Source organism: Lagopus leucura, unplaced genomic scaffold (assembly GCF_019238085.1).
Source record: "Lagopus leucura isolate 7727_CA_CO unplaced genomic scaffold, USGS_WTPT01 Super-Scaffold_100015, whole genome shotgun sequence".
NCBI classification, from domain to species: Eukaryota; Metazoa; Chordata; class Aves; order Galliformes; family Phasianidae; genus Lagopus; species Lagopus leucura.
In genome coordinates this window covers 5,493,483-5,520,511 of record NW_024962269.1, presented here as the reverse complement: position 1 = coordinate 5,520,511, position 27,029 = coordinate 5,493,483, and the positions used below count along the sequence as shown (strand labels likewise).

The following is a 27,029-nucleotide window of genomic DNA, read 5'->3' as shown; positions in this document are numbered from 1 at the left end:
AGAAAAGAAAAAAAAAAAGATCATCAAAGGATTGTAGCAGTTGGAAGGGACCTCTGGAGATTATCTAGTCCAATCTGCCAAAGCGGGTTCCCTACAGTGGGTTCCACAGGAAAACATCCAGGCAAGTTCTGAGTGTCTCCAGAGAAGCAGACTCCACAATCTCCATAGACAGCCTGTTCCAGTGCTCTGTCACCCTTGAAGTAAAGAAGTTTTTCCTTGTGTTCATATGGAACTACTTATGTTCCACTTTGTGCCAATTTCCCCTTATCAGCATCGCTGAAATGAGCCTGGCCCCATCCACTTCATTCCAGTCCACTGCGTATTTATAAGCACTGATAAGACCCCTTCTCATCCTTCCCCAGGCTGAACAGCCCCAAGTCTCTCAGCCTTTCCTCATAAGGGAGATGCTTCCAAGCCCCTCATAATCTCTGTTGCCATTTACTGCACTCTCTAGAAGTTTCCTATCTTTCGTGAACTGAGGAGCCCAGAACTGAATGCAGTACTCCAGATGTGGCATCACCAGGGCAGAGTGGAGGTGGGGGAATCACCTCCCTTGACGTGCTGGCCATGATTTTTTTATGCACCCCAGGATACTATTGGCCACAAAGGCACACTGCTGGCTCATGGTCAACTTTTTGTCCCCAGTACATCCAGGTCCTTCTCAGCAGAGCTCCTTTCCAGAAGGTCAGCCCCTAAACTGTACTGACGCATGCAGTTATTCTTCCTCCAGTATAGGACTCTGCACTTGCTCTTGTTGAACTCCATAAAATTCCTTTCCAACCTGTTCAGGTCCCTTGGAATGGCAGCACAGCCTTATGTGTCAGCCACTCCTCCCAGTTTTGTATCATCAGCAAGCTTGCTGGGGGTGAAGCATGTGTCGCTACGTGTATTTCTCAAAATTCATGTGATGAATAGATCTGGTGACATTTCTTTTACCTTTAATTTTACCTGCAACTGGGGAATATCACCTAGTATCACTATTTTATACAAAGGAAATTGTTTTTCCAATTGTTTATAGTAAACATGTGATCTGCTGAAAGATTTTCTTAATTAGATAGCTGGGTTCCTTTTTTAAAGATTCATACTACAGTATTTAAAAGCACTTCAGAAAAGCACTGGCAATTAATGAAATGGTATTATTCCAGTCAGCTGGGAATGTTGACTTCTATTACCTGCTCATGTGATTGATTTGTTGTGGAGATGAGCAGTTCCCTGGAATTTCATAAAATTTGGGTAATAGCAGCTAAAGATATACCTTAAAGGAATGCTGAGAAATGTTTGCAAAACACTTTGAATGTGACCAGGACGATATGAAATTTACACATCAATACAGATCACCATATTGATATAATTCTGAGCCTGTGATCTATAAGCTGAACATGAAAGTATTCCAGTGAGTCTAATGCTAGAGAAAGCCCAGGGAGTTGGTCTCCTGTCTTGGCCTCAAAATGTTTCAGATAGAAAGGAACCTCTCAAACACACACTGAAGCTGTAGATTCTCTTACATATGAAGCCTGCCTCTTCTACCTCCCAGTTGGAGCTCTTTCCTTCCAGACTCTTTGCCCAGTCAGATAAACTAGAAAATCCAGCAATTATTCACCTTCTTAGTCTAGCTTTGGGAGGGATTAAGGCCTTGATTCATCACACTATCCCTTTCTGCTGTAATCTTATTTCCTTAACCATTCCAAGATTTTGGACAAAAATGAATATGAATACTTGGATTTTCTTTAGATGTTTGTATATATGTAATTAATGACTCATTCTTTTTTCTTGAAACTTGATTTAAATTATAAGAGGATTTATCGTGAGATGCAAAAATGTTTGAAAATTACAATTTTCCAGCCAGTTGCATTTCAATTACAGAATAAATTGCTTTCATCTTTACAGTAAATTACCTCATGGATCACACATGCTCTTAAGTACTCATTGGTTATTACATCCAGAATGAGTTCAAGACTTGTCCTATATTGAGCACAGTGATCGTCGAGCTGTAGTGATGGATGGATGCGTTTAGCATCACTTTTATCTTGCCAGTAGTTGATTATACCTAGAATGTCTTTGTATGTCTTCAGATATACAAGTTCTGTTAGAGGTCCCATTGACAAAGAGTATTGTGGAGAATAGGTTGACCAGTGATTTTATAGAGCCCATTTATCTAGGTACTGAATGGAAGATAGCAGCTATCAGGTTTATTAATGAAGGTTGATTCATGAGCCTGGACATCTGCAGAGTTTTGGAATTTTCTTTTTTTTTAATGGGTATGTGACCTAGCACAGATTTCTGAAGTAAAATTTGCAATTTAGATGTCTCATTTATGAAGTAAATGGAAGTGTTGGAGAGGGCTTAGTTTAGAGCAATGTGAGGTACTGGCAGCCCAGAGCATATTTTTAAGCTCATTTCTGAATCTGTAATGAATGCAACTGAAAAGAAATTATAATGACAGAAAGTGCAGACTCCTTGCCACCTTTAATAACTGTCAGTTTGTTTGAATTATAGGCACTTCTCCTGCCTGTCTTCTAAATATATGTGCCCTGGTGTTCCAGCAGTTATGAGTACATTGTTGGCCAATATAAATGCTTTCTATGCTCATACTACAGCAACAACAAATGTATCTGCCTCAGACAGGTTTGCAGCTACTAACTTTGGGGTAAGTAGACTTCTTTTTTAATAGAATAGTACCCCTTACTTTCCAATATATGATAAAATAACAATTTCTGAATTCTAATTTTAAAAAAGTTGATCATTTAAAAGAATGAGTTGCTGTACGCTTTCAAAGATTTTACCAAGTCTTTACAATCAATCACTATTAAATCTGTGGAAGGTAGGGTATAAATCATCTACTGTATATGTATAGAACTAAAATGTTTATAAATCAGTTTTACTTTTTTATTGCAGTGGGTCCTACAGACTATAGAAACTGCATAAGCTAAGTACAGTTTGCAGTTGCTTGCTGGGTATGTCATTAGCAAATTCATTAACCTAAAAGACCCAGGCATAAATAATTGTAGACAATAACTTATATATAGATAGATAGATAGACAGACAGATAGATATCCACTGTTACAGACATATATTTTATGAAATAGTGCTGAATTGACCAAGCCCTGGCTTTATGCATCAGAATTTTAGGCAGAATTTCAGACTCTAACGTGGTAGCACTTTGTTGTCATTGTTAACTCTCCTTGTGTGGACTTATATCTCACACTGGAAATATAAATGATTTTTAAAAAAGAAATTCACAGTATATTCTAATCTACTTCCCTCCCTTCACTGTGGGTGTGAGAGCAGGAAGGGGGAGGATTATGAATGTTTATGAACATAAAACCAAATACTAAGCAGTTAAAAATAACTGAGTACGAATTATAGTGATATGAAGTAGTGTCAGAGGTAGTGAAGCTCTTTTATATTTTAAGGTTCGCTATGAAATGTGAGTATTAAGTTTCCTTTATATGTATTATGAAAATCAGAATATTTATGATTTAATTACTGGAATATTGCTCTGTACTTATTCTAGTTTGTATAAACTAATTGATGGCATACTGTGGAATGAAACTACATCTTTTTGAAACAAGACAACTCGCTCCATGCTTGAGCCCTATTCGACTTGACTTTTATCCAGCTTTTGAAATGTAGACTGTTTCATTGTGTTTTCCATTCTTTCCTTCCATTTTGCTAATGATCTGAATTACTTTTTTTCATCCTCAGATTGGAGAGAGATTAAATCCTCTCTGACGTTAATGCCAGTGTTTACCTTTGACACAATTTCCAATGCAATTCATGGTTCAGCAGATGGATAGAAAGACAGAGTAGTAAGCATCACTAACAGAGATTTTTGAGATCTTTCTTTAAAAAATTGGCTTATAAGCAAAAAGTTATTTTACTGTCTTGTTCAAAAGGCGTTTGTTAGTGGATAGCTGCACATCATTCATCAAGAACATCTCATTTCAAGACCTTAGGCTACAGCTGGGAAGGACTTGGCTGACGGAATACTTTAATGCAGATTTATAGCATGACAGAAAAAAGTCCTTTTGATTGATCCCTTAAGGGAACCATGCCACATTGGTGGCTTTAGGTGTAGGTTAGTGTTCCACTGAGGGATAGGAGATAGTGCACAAAGGGCTCTGTTTTATTATTAGTGCATATCCTATTTCACAGGTAGCATTATGAGAGCTATTGGATTTCGCTACTTCCAACATTCTGCTGCTTTTGCATATGTTGGTAAGAATTTATGCACTGCATTGGTGTATGTTCTAATATGAAGAACAGCAATTAAAAACTCTCATTAACATTGCTTGGGAATGGCACAGATTAGCTGATTATCTCATAGCAAAATGCTTTCACTACAACTCATCTATGACAATGACAAGGTAATCTTAATGTTTAAAATGTAACGGCATAGATTACTTGGTTTATTCTTCCAAAAGCCACTGTTTCTGAATTGTTTATTTTCAATCATACTTTTACATCAAATTCTGTTGTAAATGAACATCATTTCTTCAAGAGTATGAGTAATTGCAAGGCAAATATAAAAAGTTTAAGAAGCTCATCTGTTTCAGTAAGCCCTGATAACATAGCTGAAAACTTTGGATTTTTGTCACAGACAGCAGATGACATTTTTCAGTTCTTAGGTGGTTTGTCTGGGTTATTTAACAGTGTGTCAGAAAGGTAAATACTGTACAGGAAATCCTCCATCATCTCTGTAATGCATTGCATGGCAGCACAGTGTTGAATGCGTACAAGGTAAATGGCAATACAAAATAAAAGCAAAAGCACAGTAGTAAAAGATGCATTGCCTGCCTCAAAGCCCAGATATCTTGGACAGTACTCTTATATGAAAGAATGGAAAATAATCTATCTTTCAAATGAATTAAGAATATAAACAGATTAAATGATTTCTTAGAAATTTGAAAAGAAAAAAATTGAGTTGTAATTTTACCCTTGTTTACAAAAATGTGCTAGTTCTTATGCAAAGTATTCTCGTTTTCATTTTACAGAGGGAAAAGTTCATTAAACTTCTGGATCAATTGCATAATTCTCTGAGGATTGATTTATCTAAATATAGGGTAAGTTTATCATATTTTACCTAGATGACCCAAATGTGTTTTCCTACAAACATCCTTGTGCACTTTATCTGCTTTAAAGAGGTTTTAGAGATTAATTCTTCCTGTGGTATAGAAGCTGTAAAAGAGTGCTAATAGAAGACCCCAAATCCTTAAGATCAAAACCTGCGGTGTTTAAGCATTTTAACTATTTTTCCAATTTGATTTTTTTTTTTCCCCAAAAGCTACTAAAGAAAGTCAGGGGATGAGCAGACATTCAGGAAAGTATAGGATTCAATGACTTCAGTAAGTTAATTCACCATTTAATTCAACTGGGATTTACCTTTCACTGATGTACTGTAAATTGCAGTTATTGATGGATCTATTTTGAGAGGTGCTACAGCCACTGAGATTAGATCCTAGGAATGCTGAGAGTTGACTCTTCATTTTTCTAGATGATAGGAATTCTAATTTTACTTATGCCATATAGAAGTTCTTTCCACTGAGTCGTGCCCAAACCCATCCTTCTCTGGAAAGAGGCATGCATGAAAACCAGCCACTTATCATACCATTCTCTCTCTATCTCCATTTCACTGGATCATGATGTTTTTTAATGAACAGTAATTAATAAGGACTCCACCAGCTTTAGCTCTCCTTTCAAATTCTAGGAATGGCAGCACAAAGCTCAGGATTGTCTTTGTTCAATCTGGCTTGCTTTTAAAATGGAAAGATGGAGAGAATATTTAAAAGAACCCTAAGGCATGAGAGATCACAGAAGCTGCATATACTCTGTGTTTAAGACCTAACCCTTTGCAGTTAACTGAGTTATTTTAATGTTGAAGAATGTTATTCAGGTTATACCGGGGCATAAAGATGTTTGGCTGATGTTTCATTATCATGAATCCTTTTAAGTAACAGTACTTACCATCAATCTTCCTGCAAACCTAAAGATCACAGCATAAATTTCATGAATGATTCCTTCAGTAAGCTTACTGAATCTATGGTCACCAGTGAATTGTGTGCTGCAGAAAATGCGTGAATGATTTTCATTAGCAACACTTCCCCAGATTTCTTGTTGTATTTTTATTATTAATGTTTTGAAATCATCACAGTAATTTAAATAATTCATATTACAGACCCAGTAGTACTATCAGAAGTGCTCCTATTCATGTGAAAGGAGATATTTATTCCTAGCTTCCTCATAGGCAGAATTAAGGCAGCAGTGAACATTTCTAATCCTTCCAAGCATCACTTTTCTTTTTCCAGATAATTTTTTTCCTAGTTTTTCAATTATCTTACCTTCAACTTCCATTTCACAATTCCTCTTTTCCTCACTCACCAGGATAACTTTCCTGCCAGCAATTCTGAAAGACTTCAAGATCTGAAATCAACTGTGGACCTTCTTACCAGCATCACTTTCTTTCGAATGAAGGTATTGTCCTTTATTTGCACTTCAATTATCTAGGAAGCTAGTATTATAATTCTCTTGATCATTTCTTAATCAGTTCATCTCCTGCAGTTTTTCAGTCTCTAGATTTCCCAAGATCACTGTTGTAAACATTAGCAGATCACACTAACAATGTGGTAAAAATAAACCCATTCTCTTTGAAAAATTTTCAGCTACCTTTTCCCTTCCTAATAATTACTTTACATGTTCTGAAGGAAACAAAACCAACAACAATTAAAAACAACATTTTAATTAAAGTCAAGACAAATAAAGGAAAATCAATTTCCTTAAGAACATGAATTATCCAGACTGTGCTCCTAGTAATATCACATGTGAAATAGAAAAACATATCTGATAACTCTTATTTCTTTCATCAATCTAGAGATTCAGATCTAAGTGATAGAGTTTAGAATGAAGAGTGTCAAATTGATATTACTGGATGGGAATACTGAAACACTAAATGGAGTTTGTAACAACAGATTGTGATTTCACTGTGTTAGGCACAACATAAAGAGAATTAAAATGACTAATTAAATTGGAATTCAGATTAATGTTTCCTAAAGTGGAGTAAAAAGCTAGAGTTTTTGCTGTAAAAAATGAAAAGCAATTGGGCTGGTATTCAGAGAAAATCACATAATCAAAGGCCTAATGTTATCTTAAAGAGGAAAATTTTAAGGGAAAGAAGGAAAAATCAATCAAAAAGAGGAAAATCAAGGGAGCACATAAACAGGAGGGGGAATGGCTGTTTACAAGGGTGTATAGTGACAGGACAAGAGGGAATGGTTTTAAACTGAGACGGGGAGGTTTAGGCTAGATATTAGGAGAAGGTTTTTCACACAGAGGGTGGTGAGGCACTGGAACAGGTTGCCCAAGGAGGTTTGTGCATGCCTGGAGGCATTCAAGGCCAAGCTGGATGTGGCTCTGGGCAGCAGAGTTTGGTGGTTGGTTTGGTGGTTGGCAACCCTGCACATAGCAGGGGGTTGGAACTAGGTGGTCATTGTGGTCCTTTTCAACCCAAGCCATTCTATGATGATATTGTGATGTTTAACCTTGGGTATGGATGTTTCTTCCATTCTATGAATAATTTCATTTAAATAACATGTGGTGATATCACTTATTTGCTTAGCTGAAGTATGCTTTAATGCATCTTTAAATTTAGATCAGTGTGAAGTCAATGTGAGTTAATACATTATCATTACTGTATTTCAACACTTGTGTTCTTGTATTTCAAAACCACATTCATTGCAACATTTGGATTTTCTCTATTCCACCTGATTCTGAAATTGTCATTTATGAAATGTTTTCTTAGGTCCTTGAATTACAGAGCCCACCTCGAGCCAGTACTGTGGTGAAAGACTGTGTGAGAGCCTGCCTGGACTCAACATACAAATACATATTTGACAATTGCTATGATCTTTATTCCCAATTAATAGACCAGGTAAGGCTCCATGCTTCACTCAGTCGTTCCAGTTGGCTTGCAGTAAGTAAATACACAAAATCCCTGCATTGTCTGATATGAAAGCACTTGAGTTATTTTATTTTCATGAAAAAGAGCATAATATAATAAATAAATCCGCAGACAAATGTGAACTCCTAAATGGTTCGCAAGATGAGTTTCAAAATGAAAATGTCAGCCTATAAATTAGACTTCCCATTGGACACAGCAATAAAATCGTCCAATGACTTTAGGGAAGATGAAATTTAATTGCTTACTGTTCATTTATGATTCGTAATTGGAAAATAATTTTTAAAAATTCAATATTGCACTTCAGTGGTTGTAGGAAAGAGGTATTATACTCTGTGGAAAATAATATACTGCCGTTCCAGGTTAGTATTTTATCACCTGTGATGCATACTTTGATTCAGGCTTTAGAAGCAGAGGATAATCATGTAACATTTCTAAATAATAGTCTATCAGGGTGAGCTTTCCATGCAAAGTAATTACAGCATTTGTCATGTTCAAATGTTATGCAAAAGCCTCAAAAATGCTTTTTTTTTCTATAACACCGACAGAATTTATTCTATAAATAATGCTAAAATAAGGAAATTTGCAGAATTAAGCTACTGTCTAAAAGGAGCATCACTGCTTTATCACATTACCTCCTGTTCACTAGCTTTGCCTTCTGGGTGATACATTGGAAAAAATGGTATTTTGGTGACTACTGTCCTGGAAATGATGAGTTATGTTCTTAGGCAAATACATATTTGCTGTGTAGTGTATCATAAATATAAACATTTATACTACATGATATGAGACATGAAATTTAATTTGAAAGCACATCTCAACTGAATTAAAAAGCTGAATACCTGCATTCTAGAAGAGGAAATATATCCATTCTACTTTATCAAATGAAAATGTTTTTTCTAATGTTGGATTCCGAACACATGAGAAGCTTATCTCTAGTTTTCAAACTTTTAGTGTAAGAAACTCCAACCAACACCTGTAGGCAGAACTCTTCTAGGAAATCAATTGTATTTATTCAGCTGTAGCAATGACTGTCCAATAAATACAAAATTCAGTAACTTTAAGGCTTTGTGATTCTGCAGAAGCATCAAATCACAGTAAATAAGAAATCTCTGAAAGGTGATTTGTCGTAGGCTCATATTGATTTTTGCTGATGGGTAACAGGAAACAGTTAAATTATTTGAATTTCTAAGTGCCTGAAATTTATCTTGCTGCAGCTACCTTGATACTACTGAAAACAGATGCATATTGTAGGTATTAAACAATGTAAAGTACAAACTATATGTATTGCTTTTATAACAGTACAAATGATTACACAGGTGATTTGTCTTTTTCCCCTATTTTTCATACAGCTTTATTTTCATATTGTGGTTAATGAATTATTGCAGAAGGAAGTTTTCTACAGAATTCCTTGGGGGCTTTTTATTTGTTTGTTTGTACAGAGATGAATTACATTTATTCAATTTTCTGGAGAAGAAAAGTTAAATAAACATAGGAGGAGAAAGGGATTGTGTAAAGAAAGTCTGTAGGGAGAAGGGGGGGGAAATGATAGTCAGGCTCTCCTGAAACTAACCTGACTTAGCACGTTTTCATTAGCTTTATCTTTGAGAAGAAGGGATGTGTAAGGCTTCCCAATTTCCTGCATGCATTTTTGTTGCTTTTATACTTCTGCATTTCATTTCTTCTCCATGAGACACCATTTTTTCTTGTTCTTATGTTACACTTTCATCATGCAGAATTGTTTTAAAATTGTTGTTGTCTGTTTTCTTCTAAAGGATGTTTGTTCTTTGTTCCTGTGATAACCTTGAAAAAGAGCATGTTTAGTCAAAGAGCACTAACCTGCTAATTATGAGCACAGGCTGGTGATTTTAATTTTATCCATTTTACTCACATGGCTGCAGGTAGCACAACACCCATTTCTGCAGGCAACTTTTACCCCCAAATAATCAAGAAGCACACTCTGAAGGGTTCATGTATACATTTATTCTCCAACAGAACGTACTGCAAGCTGAAGACCATTGTGAATCAGTGGGAGCAGCAACTTCAAGCATCACATCATTTGCTTTACCAACAGCTCTGATGTTGTTTTGTTTGGGGTTTTTTTGCAAACATTTACGTTGCAGGAATTTGAATTTGTTTGTTAAACATAGTATGGGCAATTGCTAGCCTGGATATTGATAAGTCTGCAGAGCTTATCAGCAAAAACTTGAGTTAACAGGTAAATGTGGAATACGATATAATCTTCTGCACAGCACTGCAAAACCTACAGTAGCAGATAGTCTAAAATGCAAGGATGTTGTAGACTGCTTTGGTGGAGAATGTAAAGCAGGTTTAAATTGATGTGTCTCTCCAGATTAGCTTTTTAGAACAGAAGGATGAGTGAGGCCTTGTTACATTATTCATGTCTTACATAATTATTTTGACATCCTGTACTTACTGATAGAATGGTATGAAGTCCTTAAAATAATAATAATAGTCTGCAAATATTCACTCAGCTGCAAAAACAAATTAACTGCAGCTTCCTCATAGTGACATACCTTGTCTGCTCCCTTTCAGCAAGCATCCAGCAGGTGAGTTTCTATGTCAAAAATTTTTGAAGGCAAGTGTCAAACTATAAACTGATAATAACCTAGCAAATGTGGGAATTTTAGTGAAAATTAGAAGAAAGTACAATAGAAATTGTATAAATAGACAATATACAAAATAACTCATCAGAAATCAATCGCATGCAATCTTAACTGAGGGGAAAAGTTTCTGTTTCATGGCAGGTGGTAGGTAACTGAGGAAATATAATTAATTAGCTTTAGTAAAGAAATTAATAAGATGATTCAGATTAGAGCCTAAATTCTGCATCAGCTCTAGAGTAGTACTCATTGTCCTCTTACTGTTTGCCATCAATACATCTGCACACAGAACAGCTGCTAAATACAGTTTGTTGGAATCCAGAGCTTTGAAGGATTTCTGGTGAATCAAGGCATATTGCAGACAGATTTGTGGCAATGCAAATATCATCATGAAGCAGAAAACAATAATGTAATTAATATTTTATTAGCATTATTTCAAAAACCTTTATTCCAGTTACCATAGATTTCATCATTGAGCCTTCTTCATTAACCATTCTCTTATCTCTGCTTGCTTTCCTGTTCAATGGAGGCCTCCTCCAAAAGGAAACTGAGTTCATGGTAGCATGGTGGGGAGCAAAGGAGGCTCACGTTTTAGCTGCACAGCTGAGATTTGAGCTGTGAGGAGTGAGAGCTGAAACCAATGAACCCCAAAGCAACAAGACATGGTTTGTATATAGGCCACCACCTGCTCTCACTCAGGGGAAAGACTGGCAGCTGCTGTCTTGCTGAAGCCCACTGCAGGCTTGGAGCTTTACAGTGCTTCACTTCTTGCCTGAATCATCCTGTAGACGGCATTACCGTTACTTAAACAGTAGTATTTCCATCTGCACAGAAGTGGTAGGTTCCTGCACATTATACTACTATGTGTGCAACCCATGTTAATCACCTCCTACATTTCCCCTTCTCTACAACCTGAAATTCTCAAAGGCACTTCCACAGTATTACTAGAAAATATGCTGTCTGAACATGTGTAATTCTCTGATTGTAGAATGAAAATGAAATAAATGTTGTAAAAGAGGATGGTTAGGGTGGAGATTGGAGAGTTTCCACTGCAAGAGGAATGAGCAGAAAATCACTGAATATGCTCAGCAATCTTTGCTTCCTCTTTTTATTACCTTCATGTCAGACAGCCAGCCACAGTTGGAAAGCAAATGTCTTGCAGCAAAATATCACTCTCCGGGAATAACAGTATTTCCTGGAGTGAAGCATGGCAAATGCTAACAGTATGCAAAAATGTCACCCTACCTTTTCATAGCAAGATAAAAAAAACAGCTGATTAAGAATAAAATAAATAAACAACAACAAACGAATACGAGAGAAAGTAGAACATGACACTGACAATCTTACAAATATTTATTACAGTTTTCATTATTTGAGACAGCATTTCAATGAGGAACTGTCTAATTCCTTATGCAGCAGATGTAGTATCTTCTGTTGACACTGAGCTCAGGGAAGAGCTAGATGTCTTATGCTGAAAAAAATAATGCTGTCAAAAGCCAGTTTAGGAAGAATATTGCTAACTTTCTGCCTTAGTTTACAAATATGTTGCTGTTTCTACTTTAAGGAAACAAGTAAAAATTTCCAGAATTTTTTTTATGTTCTCAATAAATGAAGTTCCTTCAGGAATCCTCTTGCAGTTTTGTCCTGAGAGAACGTATGCAATGTAAGTGTGAAAGTATGAAACAGAAAATAAAGTTATGCAGTAGCAAAAACTGTTTTCCTCTCTGAATGCCACTTTTCAGGAGAACCATTTCAGTGTAATAAGGCTGTGAGGGATTCATCCTATTTACACACTGATTTAGACAGTATGTAAATACTGCACGGATACTGTTACACTGTAAAGGTACTAAGTTTTCTTCTAATTTCCTTTTCCCTGAAACTGATCAAAATTTTAACCCAAACCTCTTAGTAAGCTTGATACAATGTGAGTGATTTTATTTTGCATTAATCCTATGATGCTTTTTTAGATTTTCTTTTCCAGTAGGTGTGAGATCACTGCTCAAGTCAGTGTCAGCCTTGGCTCTGCCTGCTGTTAGGACTTTCTCCCATTTCATGGCTTCCAAATAAGTTGTCATGCTTCTAATTAGTGTTAATATACTGTTGTGGAAATTTATTCTGCTAATTGATTCATGACAGCATTACTGCCCAGTGTGAGAGCAATCCTTGATTTCAGCTTGTTCAGTGAATTATGCATCCACCAAAAATGAAAAAGAAACTTCAGAAAATGACTTTTGAAAAGTAATGAATCATGAACAGTAGCTGTTAACTGCTGACTTTTCTTCTTTATATACTTGAGAATTTGTTTTCCTTGACTTTTTAAATGTATTCTTAAAAATCTCCTTATGACTACTATCCTCTACAACAATAGGCAGTATTCATTGGCTTATGTATCTTTTCACTGTATTTGTGCATTTGTGTGTAAACTGAGTACACTGGGTATTTGGTTCACATTTTTATACTACTTTTTTCTTGATGTACATAACTTGAGTGAATGGATTACTGATATTGAGATAATAATGGCAGCAACCATTACAGTGCAAAAATAACTTGAATGGCTTTGATCCTTTCTAACCTATCTGTCAGATTTTAGGATTCAGAATGGAAATTAAAACTGGGTGTGTGCAAAGCATATGCTTTTATTTCAGAGCATAAAATACATATCTTAATATCAGACTGCTTAAAAAATTACTCTTTGGGGCAATTTTGTAGAGGTCATCTTTACTTTTAGAAGATTTCTGCACTCGAGCTTTTGTGGAAAGCACTTCTTGTGCTACTCAGACTTTGTGAACTAGATATATTTTTCTACCTATAATAAAGCATAGAATTTCACATTCTGTGATTAATTTTCACAGTCCCAAAACGTAGTTTCAGCTGCATGGCATGGTAGATTTTTGCTGTGAAATGCAACTTTTGGATAGGATGTTGGACTAAACGTGAACCAGCTTTATCTTATCCAAGTACCTCTCAGTTATCTTGCCTGAAATATTATCTAGCTTCTGAGAAACATATATAAATACTATTTGAAAAATATCTTTCTTATGGAAACAAAATCTTAATGTACACCAGGGAAAGGCCTTGTGAGTGACACTAATGCTCCAATATTCATTTCTGTTTTGAAAAACTTCTCTGTTTGCAGAGGTGGTTGCTGATATTAGTCATACCCCACTCACTGTAACTGCTTCTGAGCCTTACCATTATTTCAGCTGTGTTAGACACTGAAGCTGCAGTATTTGTAGATGAACTCAGTTTGCAGCGCGGTTATCTGAGATTCTCCAGAGGCTGCAAAAACACTTTCAGTTATGTGTTGTTGAAATTCCCTTTTTGACACTCTAGATATTGTTAACAGATAAAAGTTAATTGAGGTTAAGATAACGTTTAATTAATTCACTATGACACTAATAGAGGTCTAACCAAAGAGAAAAAGGATTCACTGAAAAGGTCTTATTTGGACTACAAGTGAGAAGTACAGAGAATGCATTCTTAAAGTTAATGCAAATTTCAGTGAGGTGAAAATTAATAAATTCTCAGGCAAAGTTTCTAAGTGGTGAGTATTAATACATACTTACAGCAATATTAAAAGGTGCAAAGGGCAGGCTTTCAGTCAAAAAGCATATAAAACACTGCATTACTTGCCAAATTTTTATCAATGATTGGAGAGTTCTGTTGGTAATTCATCTGACATGTCAGTATCTCATGTCCTTACGTGGTCCTTACAGAAATATAATGTGGCTCCTCAGGCTGTTTTGGATGCAAGCCTAGTTGTGGTTCTTTTCATTTACAAAAGCATACAAAATTCCATTTCCCCAAAATAAAAAAGGAATAAACTACGTGTCTGGGTTTGCTCATGTTTATAAATCCCTGGAGAGATAACATCCTTCTTGAATATTCTGAGGTACCTTTTCCTAGTGTATCTCCAGGTTGTTTTTTTCTTCCTACTCTGCACTGTTTTCCTTTGCTTGTCTTAAATGCACATGTTGTGGTTCTTGTCAATCTATCAGACCCTGTAAAAATGTCTGTGCAAAATACATTGGGCAATAGCTTTTGTTATTTTTGTTACTGCAAAATAAATTAAAGTGTAACTGTTTCTTTATTTAGAGTGAAGAGCACAGACAGTATTAGACCCAATAACTTTGGCATAGTTTAATCCACAACAAAACAAGAAATATTTCTCATTATTAATTTATTCAGTGTTTATTATTTAGAGTATAAAAGTTCTATTTCAGCAGATCATTTTACCTACACTCTGTTTCCGCACAACAAAAACTTGAAGAATGAATTTAATGAAAGTATGGATATGCACAAAATGTAAAATCTGCTCTTGGCTGACTTGGATGCCTTAGTACTATGCCTGCAGCCACGTACAGGCTATTATGCAGTTTACTTTAGTCTGGTTAGGTTGAAGACAGTGTTTATCCAATTTTTTTAGGATTCTTAATATGTCTAAGTAATAAGCTGTAGGTGGAAATTACCTAATAGTTTCTCTTTTTCTAATATATGCTATATTAAAATCTTGTTTTAACAGGGTAAGAAACAAGAAGTTCCTAAAGAAGAACAGGGACCAACAACAAAGAATTTGGATTTCTGGGCACAGCTTATTACTCTGATGGTCACTATTATAGATGAAGATAAAACAGCATACACACCTGTCTTGAACCAGTAAGTAACTACTTTCCCTATAAAAAGTAGGAATCGTTGATTTATTAAGAACAGGAAAAATACACCAAAACAGTTGTATTTTAAACATTATTTGATTATGGAGTTTTTAAATTTTTTTTTAAAGCCTATAGAATTGATTGTTTGCATTCTAGTCACTGGAAAGAAAGTCTTTTGTTTTAGGAACACCGGAGGCACGTGGTATGTGCACCATCCCAAAAAGTCAAAAAAGTATTACGCAAGAGAACTAAACAGGTAGACAGAAAGCAAAGATCACTGAAACAGTGTGAGTGCATTTGTTATCAAATGTCTTGGTACATAAGTTGTTTAAACGATGACGAGACTTCTCTTAGGAATTGTAACAGAGTTTTCTGAAAGGGGGAAAAAAGTACTGAACTTCAAAAAAGGGACACTCTGAATTTATGACTGGTTGGAGAGAAAGCTTAACTTAACTGACTTGAAAGTTCTAGAAACAGAGCAGTATCTTGAGCTTGCCACAGGTGGAAGTTAGTTTCTCAGAACTCAAGATATAATATGCAAGGAAGGAACAATCAGTAACCAAGACAAATGGAATAACTAATCACTGGCATACTTGTAGAGAAGAGCAAGCCAATCGATTGACATGAGAGAGGAAAGGTTTTGAAAATGAAATATATGGAGAATGTCAAAGAACATGCCTCACATATCAAGACTGAAAAAATGTAATGGTGGTAGTTGAAATGTGTCATGGCCTACAGAAGTGTTTTAGCTCTTTTAGCTCCTTAGGGATATCTTGCAGAGTCTACAGATTCTGAGCATCATCTCATTGTGATGATTTATACTAAAAGTTAAAATTGCATCTTAGACCTGTGTTACAGCTAAACCTTTAACAGAGGCATCTGCAGTGGCAGAAGAAATTTAATAGAATGGTCTGAAAGGGAGCAAGAATGACTCTTTCTTTCAGACAACATTTGACAGATACTGAAAAGCACTCTATACAGGTAGATGTACTTGTCTGCAGACCCAGAGAGTTCAGACTTACTCTTCAGTGTAATTACCAAAGAAACCTCCAGGTCATAACCACAAACTGGAAAATTTTTACCTTCTCATTCCAGTAATTCCTTTAAATAAATGAAGAATTGTCTCAGCCCTGGGGAATAAGCAGCTCTGAGCAATCATTTCCTTCACTGACCTTATTAAGGAACAGCTTTCTATCCAGAAGAAGAAACAAAATATTTTTCCTGCTTACTCCATTTACACAGTCTAGTGTGAAATTCCTGGTATCTACTTGTTTCTCATGAATCTTCATGAGATGAGATGAGATGTCTTCATGACATGTATCTCACACAGTAAAACCAGATTAGCTAGACAGATTGTATAAATGGCTAATTTATTTGTCGTGAAAACCTAGCATATTCTATTTATTAAGAAGTCTCACAAATAGCACTGTTTGGCTGATTTATGACTTGAGGATAAGAGACTGTCATGTGGTGTGGAAGTTGATTTTGACAGCGATGTTTTAGATAAACTGTGATTTTACAGTATTCCTTGAAGAATGACAGAAACTGGGAAAATTAGGACCTACAAGATAGAAATAACTGTAGCAAGAAAAACAAAGTGACTCATTGAACATCCTCCTGGTTGTCCTTTTGCTTCCCTAAGAAATGTGGAGATCATGGCTTTTACAAAGACTAGAAATGTGATATGTAGAGTTTTGCTTGGGAAATTTCTCTGACATTTTGTTGCTTAGGGATTAATTTCTGAAATTGTTCAGAAAAAATATTTCAACATAGCAATAAAATAGAAATAGTACAAAATTCCTTATGTGCACAGGTGCTTTAGAATTTAACCTTTAATTATCAACTGCCACTGTTACAATTTACCTTCAACATAAGGATTTCTTTTACAATTCTTTTGTATGTTAAACCTTGTTAGCTTCTCCCAGATTTGCAGCACTGAAACAATGGTATTTGCATAATTCCTATGACAGCTGCATAATGCCCACCAGTCTCTAATTGCTTTAAGTATGGAAACAAGAGTAAGTTTTGGAAAGGAAGTTCAGAGAGAACTGGGAATTAAGCATTCATCTTCCACAGCCATTTTTTTCTTATTACAAATTTTGAAATTCCAGCACAGTAATCTCTTAAACCTATTAGAAGCTTCTAAGTGCAACAGTAGTGTAAACAATAAGCTACTCTGACAGGAGTAATCTTAGAAATATGAGTAACCAAATGAACATTAAATGTGGCTATTCACATGTAAAGCTATCTCTGAGGGTAAATTGTGGCTGGAGTGGTGCATGCCTTAGTGATACCAGCTACTGCTTCCCACAGGAAAAAAGGAGAGCACGTGTATGTACAGCTTACCTGCAGAAAGTCTTGGTCAGTTTGTTGAAGTCTCAAGTTTTGTATATGCCCTTATTTCTTAAATGAATGCTCAAATGGTATTATGGGGTAGATTGTTTAAAATACATGTTAGGAAGATTGAAAACAGGTATATTTGTTTAAATTAGGACCTAGATATGACACAATTTTTAGCCATTCCATAACCTTAAGTATTATAGATTTTATTGCTAGTTCTATCAAATTTTCCTTTGTTCCCAATCTTTCTTTGACAGTGAGAACTTTACAATTCTGAAGTTTTACTTTAAAAATTACAACATATTTTCTGAATTTGATTAGTGCTTCAATAAAAATACTTTAGATCAAATTCTTTGCTAGCATCAAGTGGTGTAGCAAACTCAAGACAAAAGGCACACAGCTCTGCATGTTTCTGCATGAATTTGGTCTTTGATTTTATAAATTTATGGTGAACTGCTAGTGCATCCTCACTGCACCACAGCAGTGTTAAGGATTGTTTTATTACTCCAAGGTTCTGTGCAGTACTTCCAGCTCTTTAGCTGGGTGCCCCACTTAGGTCTGCTTCTGTGCCCAGACAATCATACAGAACAGAGAATACAGTGACTGCGTCGTAAGGGAGTTATTTAGCAGAAAATAATTTCCTTGTGGAAATATTTGCCTTTCTGTTGTGCAGCTGTAAGAATAATTTCTAGCAACAGGCTAACTGATGTAATGTGATTAATTGTAGGTTCCCTCAGGAGCTGAACATGGGAAAAGTTAGTGCTGAAATCATGTGGACTCTGTTTGCCCAGGACATGAAGTATGCTCTGGAAGGTAACTGTAAAAAAAATTATGAATTATACTAGAGAGTTCACCCAATGATCTCCATTACAAATCACACCTGTCACTGCATTTTCACAGGTGGAAAGAGTTTTCTGATATACTTGAAATTATTCACATGGTAGCAGGAATACATTGTAAAGGAAGAGATTTACTGATGCTATATGAAGTAAACTCTGCAACCAGGAGGCAAAAGAACTGTAAACTGGAATGCAAATTCTAATTATCCAAATATCCAAAAATCATCTTCAATGTCCAAAGAATCAAAAATATGCCATTATAGGTATTCCCAATTTTCTTACCAGCTGAAAGTCATTTGCTTGGCCCTAAGAAATATTTACAGAATGAAGTAATGGAAAAAGTGCATACAGGTAGAAAAACTGTCTTCAGAATGTGAAAACAGTTTTGTTATTCCCAACAGGATCAGATGCAGTTCTCTTTCACTCTTTAGGATAGTAAACCACAGGTGAAATATATATTTTTCTCCACAAGAGTTAAAATCCAGACAATCTGCAGACTCATTAAAGTATGATTATTGCAGAAATCCCAAGTAAAAATTACTGCATGAAACATTAAAAATACTGAAGAGATGGTATTAAGGGAATAGGCTTAATAAATAATGGAAATATTGCCAGCCGAAGTACACATAATCATTCTTTTAGGTAATTGTTAAAGCCATCTCTTCAGCACAAATTTTTCAAACTGTAATGTGTTTCTCCAGAACAGCAACAACAAAAAGCGTTAAATTAATTTCACTCTTAAACAGAGCTCAGATTTAAATCTGGAGTATCTGCAAGCAGATTCCAAATAAATTGAAATGAAATGGATCAAAACGGGATTTGACCAGAAAAACAGTTTTTTGCAATATAATGCAATGATATGTAATGGAATGTATTCCATTCGTCTTGACCCCTTTTTTTTTTTTTTACTTGCACTCTAACGAAAGTAGCTGATTAGAATAAGCCAGATGCTGTGACTTTTAGGAAAGTAAACTCATACATTGTCTTCAGCCAAGCCTGCTGCTGACTACAGGGCATCTCTTCCAGGGTGAAATTATGAGGTCAGACTTTAAGGAAAAAGCAGTGTTTGAAGATTAATTTCTGCAGTATTTTCTCCAGAATGTGATAATGGGATACTATGGTGATGATACAGACTTTCATCATGATGAGCAGAGAAAAAACAAGTGACTAAAGCATTTATTAATGGAAGAATTAATTTGTTCATCTTCTGTGGTATTGCTTAGTTATTTGAATTCTGGAATTTGCACACTAATCAGAAAAAAAAAACCAACACATTAAAAATGGGAAGGAAGGAAGGAATTACAGGAGCAGTGATTATAATATGTATAATGTCACAAGAAGATATAAAAAAAAAAATCTAGAATGTGGGTAAGAGAAGATTTGAAAACTATTATTAGAAGCCAATGTTCTATAGGCATTTTAGAGAATCAAAAGGACTAGACTGAGAAAGCTACTGTCAGGCAGAAGATAACCCTTTAAGAGTGATCAATGAAGCTGAAAGCCACCAGAAACTGAGAAGCAGGAAGACCAAATGAAAGCCATGATTTTGGGTTAGAACACGTTCCTGGAAACATGAGTGGTAATAGCCTTCTATCTCAACAAGCTATAAATCAGGAGTAGGTATCAACAGAAGAGTGTACAGCAACTGAATTTTCTGATCATAACATCACAAAGATTCATAAGAATTTCTAATAGCCATTATATATTGTCAGGCTCCCATAATTTTGAATGTATAGTTGGTGCACAGATAGCCATAAGCACCTCCCATTCTTGTAGAGTTTTAGTCATTCAACTACAAACATTTCCTACAACAGAAAGTCTATTCACCCGAGATCACTCTACTTGCCAGGCAGAGTGTATCTGATCCCACAAAAGCAGCTCTAGATCAAGTAAGGGTTTGTATTCCGGTTGTGAAGAACAGGACAAGAAGTTCTTGAGGAATACAGGAAGTACAGAAGGTTTGAGTGGGTCAGGACTTGAAAACAAATATTAATGTCTAAACATGATTAATATATTATGTATGTCCTAACTGTTCAGAAAGAGGTACAGAGGATTAATTAGGAGGCATGTGACTTTTAAAATCTATTCCAAACCAGACCCTGTGTTTGGCCTTGTCTCTGTGCTGCTATGGATACTCTCTGAGAGGAGCAAATGCCATTTTTCTAATGAAACATCTCAAATCATTCCCAGAATCAACAGTGAAATAATTTCTGTACGTAAAGAATAAGTAAAGGAAACTGAGTTTAATTACAAATTAATTAATTAATTACAAATAAATGTATATAATTTCCATCCTGCAGCAGAATCTTGATAAATGTAGTCACAGAATATAGATCAACATGCTCCTCTATCCAAATTTACTGTTCTTTAAATCAGTATTTCCCCAAATCCTCTATAAACTGAATTCAATTCTGCAATTGTTAATGGCAGGAAGACCTTTTAGTGTGAATTCTGCAAAATTACAAGTAAACCATTAAATATGGTCAACCTCGATCCATACAGTTTTTTAATGGTATTTATCATTAAAATGTATCATATTCAGCTATGCAAGTCTAGCTTTCCAAATTATTAACACAGGCTGCCATCTGCTCAAATGTAGAGTAGTCCAGGGTTGTTGCAAACTCAGCTGGATCCAATTTAGTATTAATCTTCTCAAGCATCATCTTTATTGTAAAGTTGATTCCTTCCTGTGTCTGATCAAGAAGCTATGACATAGTCCAGCATCATTTGAAAAAGGATCACTGATGTGGTTAAAAAAAAAAAAAAAAAAAAAAGCCACCTAAGATCCTGTTTCTGTTCTTTTTCTCACTTCATTAGTTCTTACCCACTAACTCCCATAAACGTAAATTCAGGGAATCAGTATGTCCTATCTCTGTTCTCTAACAGAAGATGAATACTGAAACATCTAGCATCTGTTTTCACTTTTTCCTGAGAGCAGAGAGAATGGCTGTCCAGGGCCTGTCCTCTGACTGCACAGCTGAATGCTTCATCTGTCCACTCGGGGATGCAGGGAGCTGCACCTGCTGGTGTTGCTCGTCAGTAGTGCTGTCTGACCCCATTGCAATGAGAACCAGTGGGTGCTAGGAGGCGGGAAGCAGTCACTACACCTCTCCATCTTGTCTTTCCCTCAGTTCTTGCATAGGAACAATCCAGCCCTTTGTGATGGGAAGGAAGGGACCTTGAAAGCTGCTGCTGTGTAACTGAGAAGACAGAACAGCAGCCTCCACAGCAGTGGCCTTTTGCTCAGTTGCAGTGGCTGCATGATGGTACAAATGCTAAGGTAGCATATCAGCGTGACAGGATAGATTTTTGCTGTCAGTTCAGTCAGTTCAGTCAGCTCTCTTTATGGGTGAGGGGAAAAGGGCATCCCAAAGGACAGATCCAGACTCCACGGCTGCTGAGACCAGCGCTGCACTGTTCCAGGTTGACATGACTTGCAAACAAGAGACTGCAATAATATCTAGCATTGAGCTAATTGTTTTATTCTAGATTTTCTTCCATTTCAGATTAATAACAATGTTTAGTCTTTGGCTAGTATTAAAAGTTCTATACAAACTTGAGCAGATTCATCCCACTCCAGTTCTTATTTTTTTTCTAATCTGAAGCTATTGGGATTATTTTCACGTACTGATGCTGCATGGAGAAGGTATCAGATATTTCTCTTTGAGAACTCACTGCGTTAGGTTTGGCTTTTTTTCTTCTTTGTGAGTTATCTTTGAGAGGTAGGAGTGATTTGCAAGATTGATTGTATGTTGTTGTTTGGCATTTAGTTTATACAAGCCCATCTGAGTTCACAAGATGTTTAAATTTGTTCTGTCTGGTCATTGAAATATTCTTTATTTATGGTATGAACAAAAGAGAACACAGAGAATTCCAGCAGCAGTGCAAGTGATTTGTTACTGACTTCATATGTTAACAAATCTTTTTTTTTCTAAGCAGGAAGGCATAAAGGTTGGAAGATGATAAGAGACTAACCGCTGAAATGTGACATACAATTTGAAAAGTATCTTTTTTAACCTATGTCCTCAGAAATGTCTTTCTCTCATAGTTTGCATCTCTGAATTTTGAATAGATCAGATCAAATGTCCAAAGCTATCCAGACTGTCAGAAATAGAGCACTCTAATTGCTGTTATTATGATTATCTAATTCTGATAGTGGCCAGAAGTCAAGATCAGGATCAGGCCAGAAATTGGCGCCTGTGTAGATACAGCAGGAGATCACCTCAGTTCTGCAGAGATGATATTCTGAGTTGTCAGACCTTAAAAATATAGAAGCGGAGAGAGAGTGTTTCACCATTTTATGCACTACATATAGGTTTCATATAGGATATTTCAGAAGTAATGCCTCCTATACATTTCCATGGAAACTACACCAGATACAAAAAGCAAAAATAACACCATCTGATAGAGCAAATTCTCAGCTACAAAACACTCTTTCTTAACACAGTCACCACCATCTCCACACAGAGAAACTCAATTCTACTCCTTTTTTGCATCCACACTTCCACGTCAGACACCATTCTGTCAGACTGCTCCTCTGCTGCCATCTGTCACACAGCAACAAAATGTAATGGAATATTGGTGCAAAGGTTTACCCTCTACTGCTCTATCACCATCTACCTCTGACATTAGAGACAAACATCTAAAAAAAAAAAAAAAATAGGAGGCATTACTTTTGGAGTGGCCTTGCAGAATGCTGTTGTCCTCAGTGCACAAGTAAATATCTTTTTGTTTCTCTGACAGATTCCTTGTTCATTAGAGAAACTGATAAATGATGTGAAAGAGGCAGTTAGTGAGTCGATTCCAAGCACGGTGCCAGCATAGACAAAAATAATAATGCTGCCCACAGAAAGGTCACACCACTTCATGGCAGATTTCAAATTAGTTTTCACATCAGCTTAATTTACAAATTTCCCCTTAAGACAGGATATACCCTTGTCTTAGATGAAGACTACATAGCAGATTTGGGGTGAGGAGGGTAGTGAGGGCAGGTTATTGGAAGAAAAAGAAAGTTGGCACCCTCCAGAACGCTGCATTTCATCAGGGTATCCATCAAACTATTGAACTTCTTGATTTTAGTAAATCCTGTTCTGTATTCAGGTACTTCAGCAAATGCGTCTTCTATCCTCATTTCTCCTAAGACCTTAGGAATGAGGAGTCTAATGCAGCCTCATGGGGAAATCAGAGAGAAAGGGCAAAGAGGAGCAGATTACTACTGGGGTTAATTAACAATTTTCCTTTGGTAGATAATCAGTTAAATTGAATATGTCATGATCAGAAGATCAAGGAACTTAGAAATGTTATTTGGTCAGCATAATTGGCAATGATGACAATAACAGCAGCAACATTCTGTGCGTACTGGAGGGGTGCCTGAGCTTTTTGAGTACAGCAATCCAGTTGATTATTGATCTCAAACGACACAAAGATCCCAATTCTTGTCTAAAAAGCACTGTAGCCATACTAAATGGCACTACTTTGTTGAAGTTAATTAGACACACTAATTAAGACAGATAAAGTGAACAGAACTGTTCCCAGGGGCTAATTTAATACTTCTTCATGGCATCATATTGTGCTGTATCATTGTGTGATCTTACTTGCCATTATATCTCAGAGATGGCTAGTATGGCACTATCTTACTACTTGGAGATATATCTACTGTATCTCTGGGTCATTCCCTAAGCCATTTTCTTCAATTTTGCAAACTGAACCATAATTAGAACTAGAAGTTCTACTGTTCAGCTGAATGCTTCATCTGTCCATAGTTCATATTAACTTGTTTTAAAGCTTCATGTGCAATTTCTGAACATCTCTGTTTCTCCCTTTGCTACAGAGGCAGATCTGGATACAATGCTATTAATAATTAAAGTCTTGCATTTATCTTTCTGCCTGATTCCTCCAGTTCTGAAGTTTTTTCCACTAATTGCTTATAAAATACTACCATGAGTGTTTTATACTCAACTTGCACTCTTGTGGTAAATCAAAGAGGAGTGCATCAAGTCCAGGTGTTTCCTTCATGGAAGGAGGTATTTAAAATTGCTGTTGGAAATGTTAAGCTGAAATGATATACAACACAATTAAAACTACCTTTATTACCTTTATTCTCTATTTCCTCCCAAACTGAAGCATTATAGTATCGCATTTAATGAGGTAAGGGTTTCCAAAACGTGAATATATGCTCTACTTGTTTCACAAGTATTGGCATGTATTAGAGATCTATGAAAGCCTAATAACTGTAAAGGGAATTCCTATACCAGCATTAATTTTCCTCCTACATGTAATTACTATGTAATTATATGATTACTTTGCAACAATGTTGAAGCTTCGGTATTTGCAATTTCCATCATATGTTTCACAACCAGAGCTTTAATCATTGTCATGGATCTCGCACCTGATAGAATGGACGATTTCTTCAGGTCCATTCACAGTCTGCCTTCCTTAGGCCTTCTATGATCAATTCATGTACAAAGAATCCCACTAACAGTAAAAAAGGACAATTCAAATTATTTAGCTTCTTGGAAACAAGTGCTTATTTCCTTTTGTAGTCAATATTAGCTGTGTATACCCAACGGCAGAATTTTGTGTTTGAGTGCTTGTTCTTTGGATTTTATCGATCAGTTTGGCTTTATAGTGCAGATTTTAATCTGATGTGATACTGAAGGGCAGAAGCTATATTGAGGTTGATTATTTGCTATACTGGTATTTTTATTTTATTCTTCTATTTTAGTTGCAAGCAGTGCAGAGCAAGCTTGTGCTTCGTCTGTTTTGTATCTTTGAATTGTTCTGTTATGACTCACCTATCCACTTCTGGTACTTTTTGAGAAGTATTTGATGTTGAATAAGTAATTAACTGATGCGACTAATAAGCTAAATTTTCAGTAAGGGGTAACAAAGGAGTTCAGTAACATTGGGAAGATATCAAAGTTCACTTGTCAAAAGTAATTTGAAATGTTTCAAGTATCAGTGTAACACAGCAGGGATCAAATGACAAACACAATGTTTTATAGTTCAAAATAAACTGTTTTTTGCAGCAGATTCACACATCCCCACATGGTATCACATGTTATGTCCCTTAGATATTATGCAACATTATTGTTTTATGCCCTTGAAGTCCCCATAAGCAGTTTATCTCTCCAGGAAAATAATGCACATCTCTGTCTTTTCGGATGCTAGGCAGCTGGCCCTAAAGTCACTCCTACCTCTTGTGAAACCTGAAGCAAAGTAGAGCTCTCTGACAAACAGATTCTCCTTTTGAAAGCTCCTCCTCTACCATAAAGGGCAATGTCAAATCAAATATAAAGCACTCTGTGTTGTCAAGGATTGACTATTTCACTTCTGCTGCTGCTAAGAGAAAAAAAAAAAAAAAATTGTAAATCTTTTTTTCCTCTCCTACTTTCTGTTCAGTGAGGAAATACGACTCTGTGGTTAAGAAATCTATGAACAAAATCTATGCTGCTGTTTCATATTTTATGTACATTCCCTTAGTAAAATGTATGGTTCCCCATCTGTAAATTGTGAATAGCACTACTTAATCATCTTATAGAAATGTTGAAAGTGGAATCCTTTACATTAGTGAAGTGTTCAAAGATATTTTGATGAAAATGTCCGAGCAAATACAGTGGTAAGACTGAACACCTAGAAGCCTCTTGTGAAAGGATATATTTTTAACAGTACTAGAAAATGTTCCTTTTCTTAGCTGCAAATCAGTTGTAGTAAATGAAAAAAAAAAAAAAAAAAAGGCAGAACAAGTTTTTCAGGGTTAGTTTTCAGTTTATTTCATTTACCCTGACACAAAGAGCCCTTTCAGAAAGGTCAGTAGTATTTCACATTATCAAAATAAATGTAAATTACACATAATTATCAATTAGTTGGCTTTCTTTGTATTTCAGATAATAACTGCTGACTTCCATTGCCTTTAGCAAAGTATAAAAATACTGGGGTGAGATGTGAAGTAGTACATAAATACGTCCTTCTAAATCAGTGATGAACTTTGCATTTTTCTTCATTTGTGGCCTGATCCAATATATTGCATTCAATCATACTATTTCATTTCACTTCAATGTTACAGGGATTAAGAGTAGACACTGAAAATACACTGCCTGAGCTGATTCACATTTGCAATGACTTGTGCAAATTTTTTTAGAAAGTATCTATAGGTTCAAATCTCAATTAGAACACCAACAGTGATGTTCTTGTGTTTTCTCACCTACATTCATGGTGGATAGTGCCATCTTGATCTTCTCATAGGTTAATATTAGGAACTTAGGATGTATTTTTCAGCTACATGTAGCTGCAAGTTACAGCTGAGAGATTTGTGAAAGATTCTTTCCCTTACAAAAAAGGGAAAAAAAAATTAAAAAAAAAAAAAAAAAAGAAACTGCTCATGAAATACTTTCATGTTCATTTCTAATATGTTAGATCTTAACTTCAAAAACAAACTTTAAAGGGATGGAATTGTATAAATGGTGCCCTCCTGCAAACATCTGCCCATCATTTGGCAGCAGCTCATTTCTAGAAGTGACCTGCTCTTTGGTTTGTATTTCCTAAGGATATTCAGAAACTGCAGTTGCTCCTGCCTGTAAATAATCAAACCGATTCTCCTTCAAAATGCAAGTATTGTATCACT

The 27,029-nt window shown here is 35.8% G+C and overlaps 1 protein-coding gene across 3 annotated transcripts in view; it reads left to right on the top strand.

Annotated features, from left to right (window-relative positions):
• Positions 1-27,029, top strand: part of UNC13C (unc-13 homolog C) — a 120,607-nt gene that overhangs the window by 57,220 nt on the left and 36,358 nt on the right. For all 3 annotated transcript variants that reach the window (XM_042875887.1, XM_042875885.1, XM_042875884.1), the window contains 6 exons: positions 2,497-2,647; positions 4,995-5,063; positions 6,382-6,471; positions 7,796-7,924; positions 15,098-15,231; positions 18,295-18,380. In XM_042875887.1, coding sequence (XP_042731821.1) covers positions 2,497-2,647; positions 4,995-5,063; positions 6,382-6,471; positions 7,796-7,924; positions 15,098-15,231; positions 18,295-18,380 — 659 coding nt within the window. The remainder of the gene's footprint in view (positions 1-2,496; positions 2,648-4,994; positions 5,064-6,381; positions 6,472-7,795; positions 7,925-15,097; positions 15,232-18,294; positions 18,381-27,029) is intronic.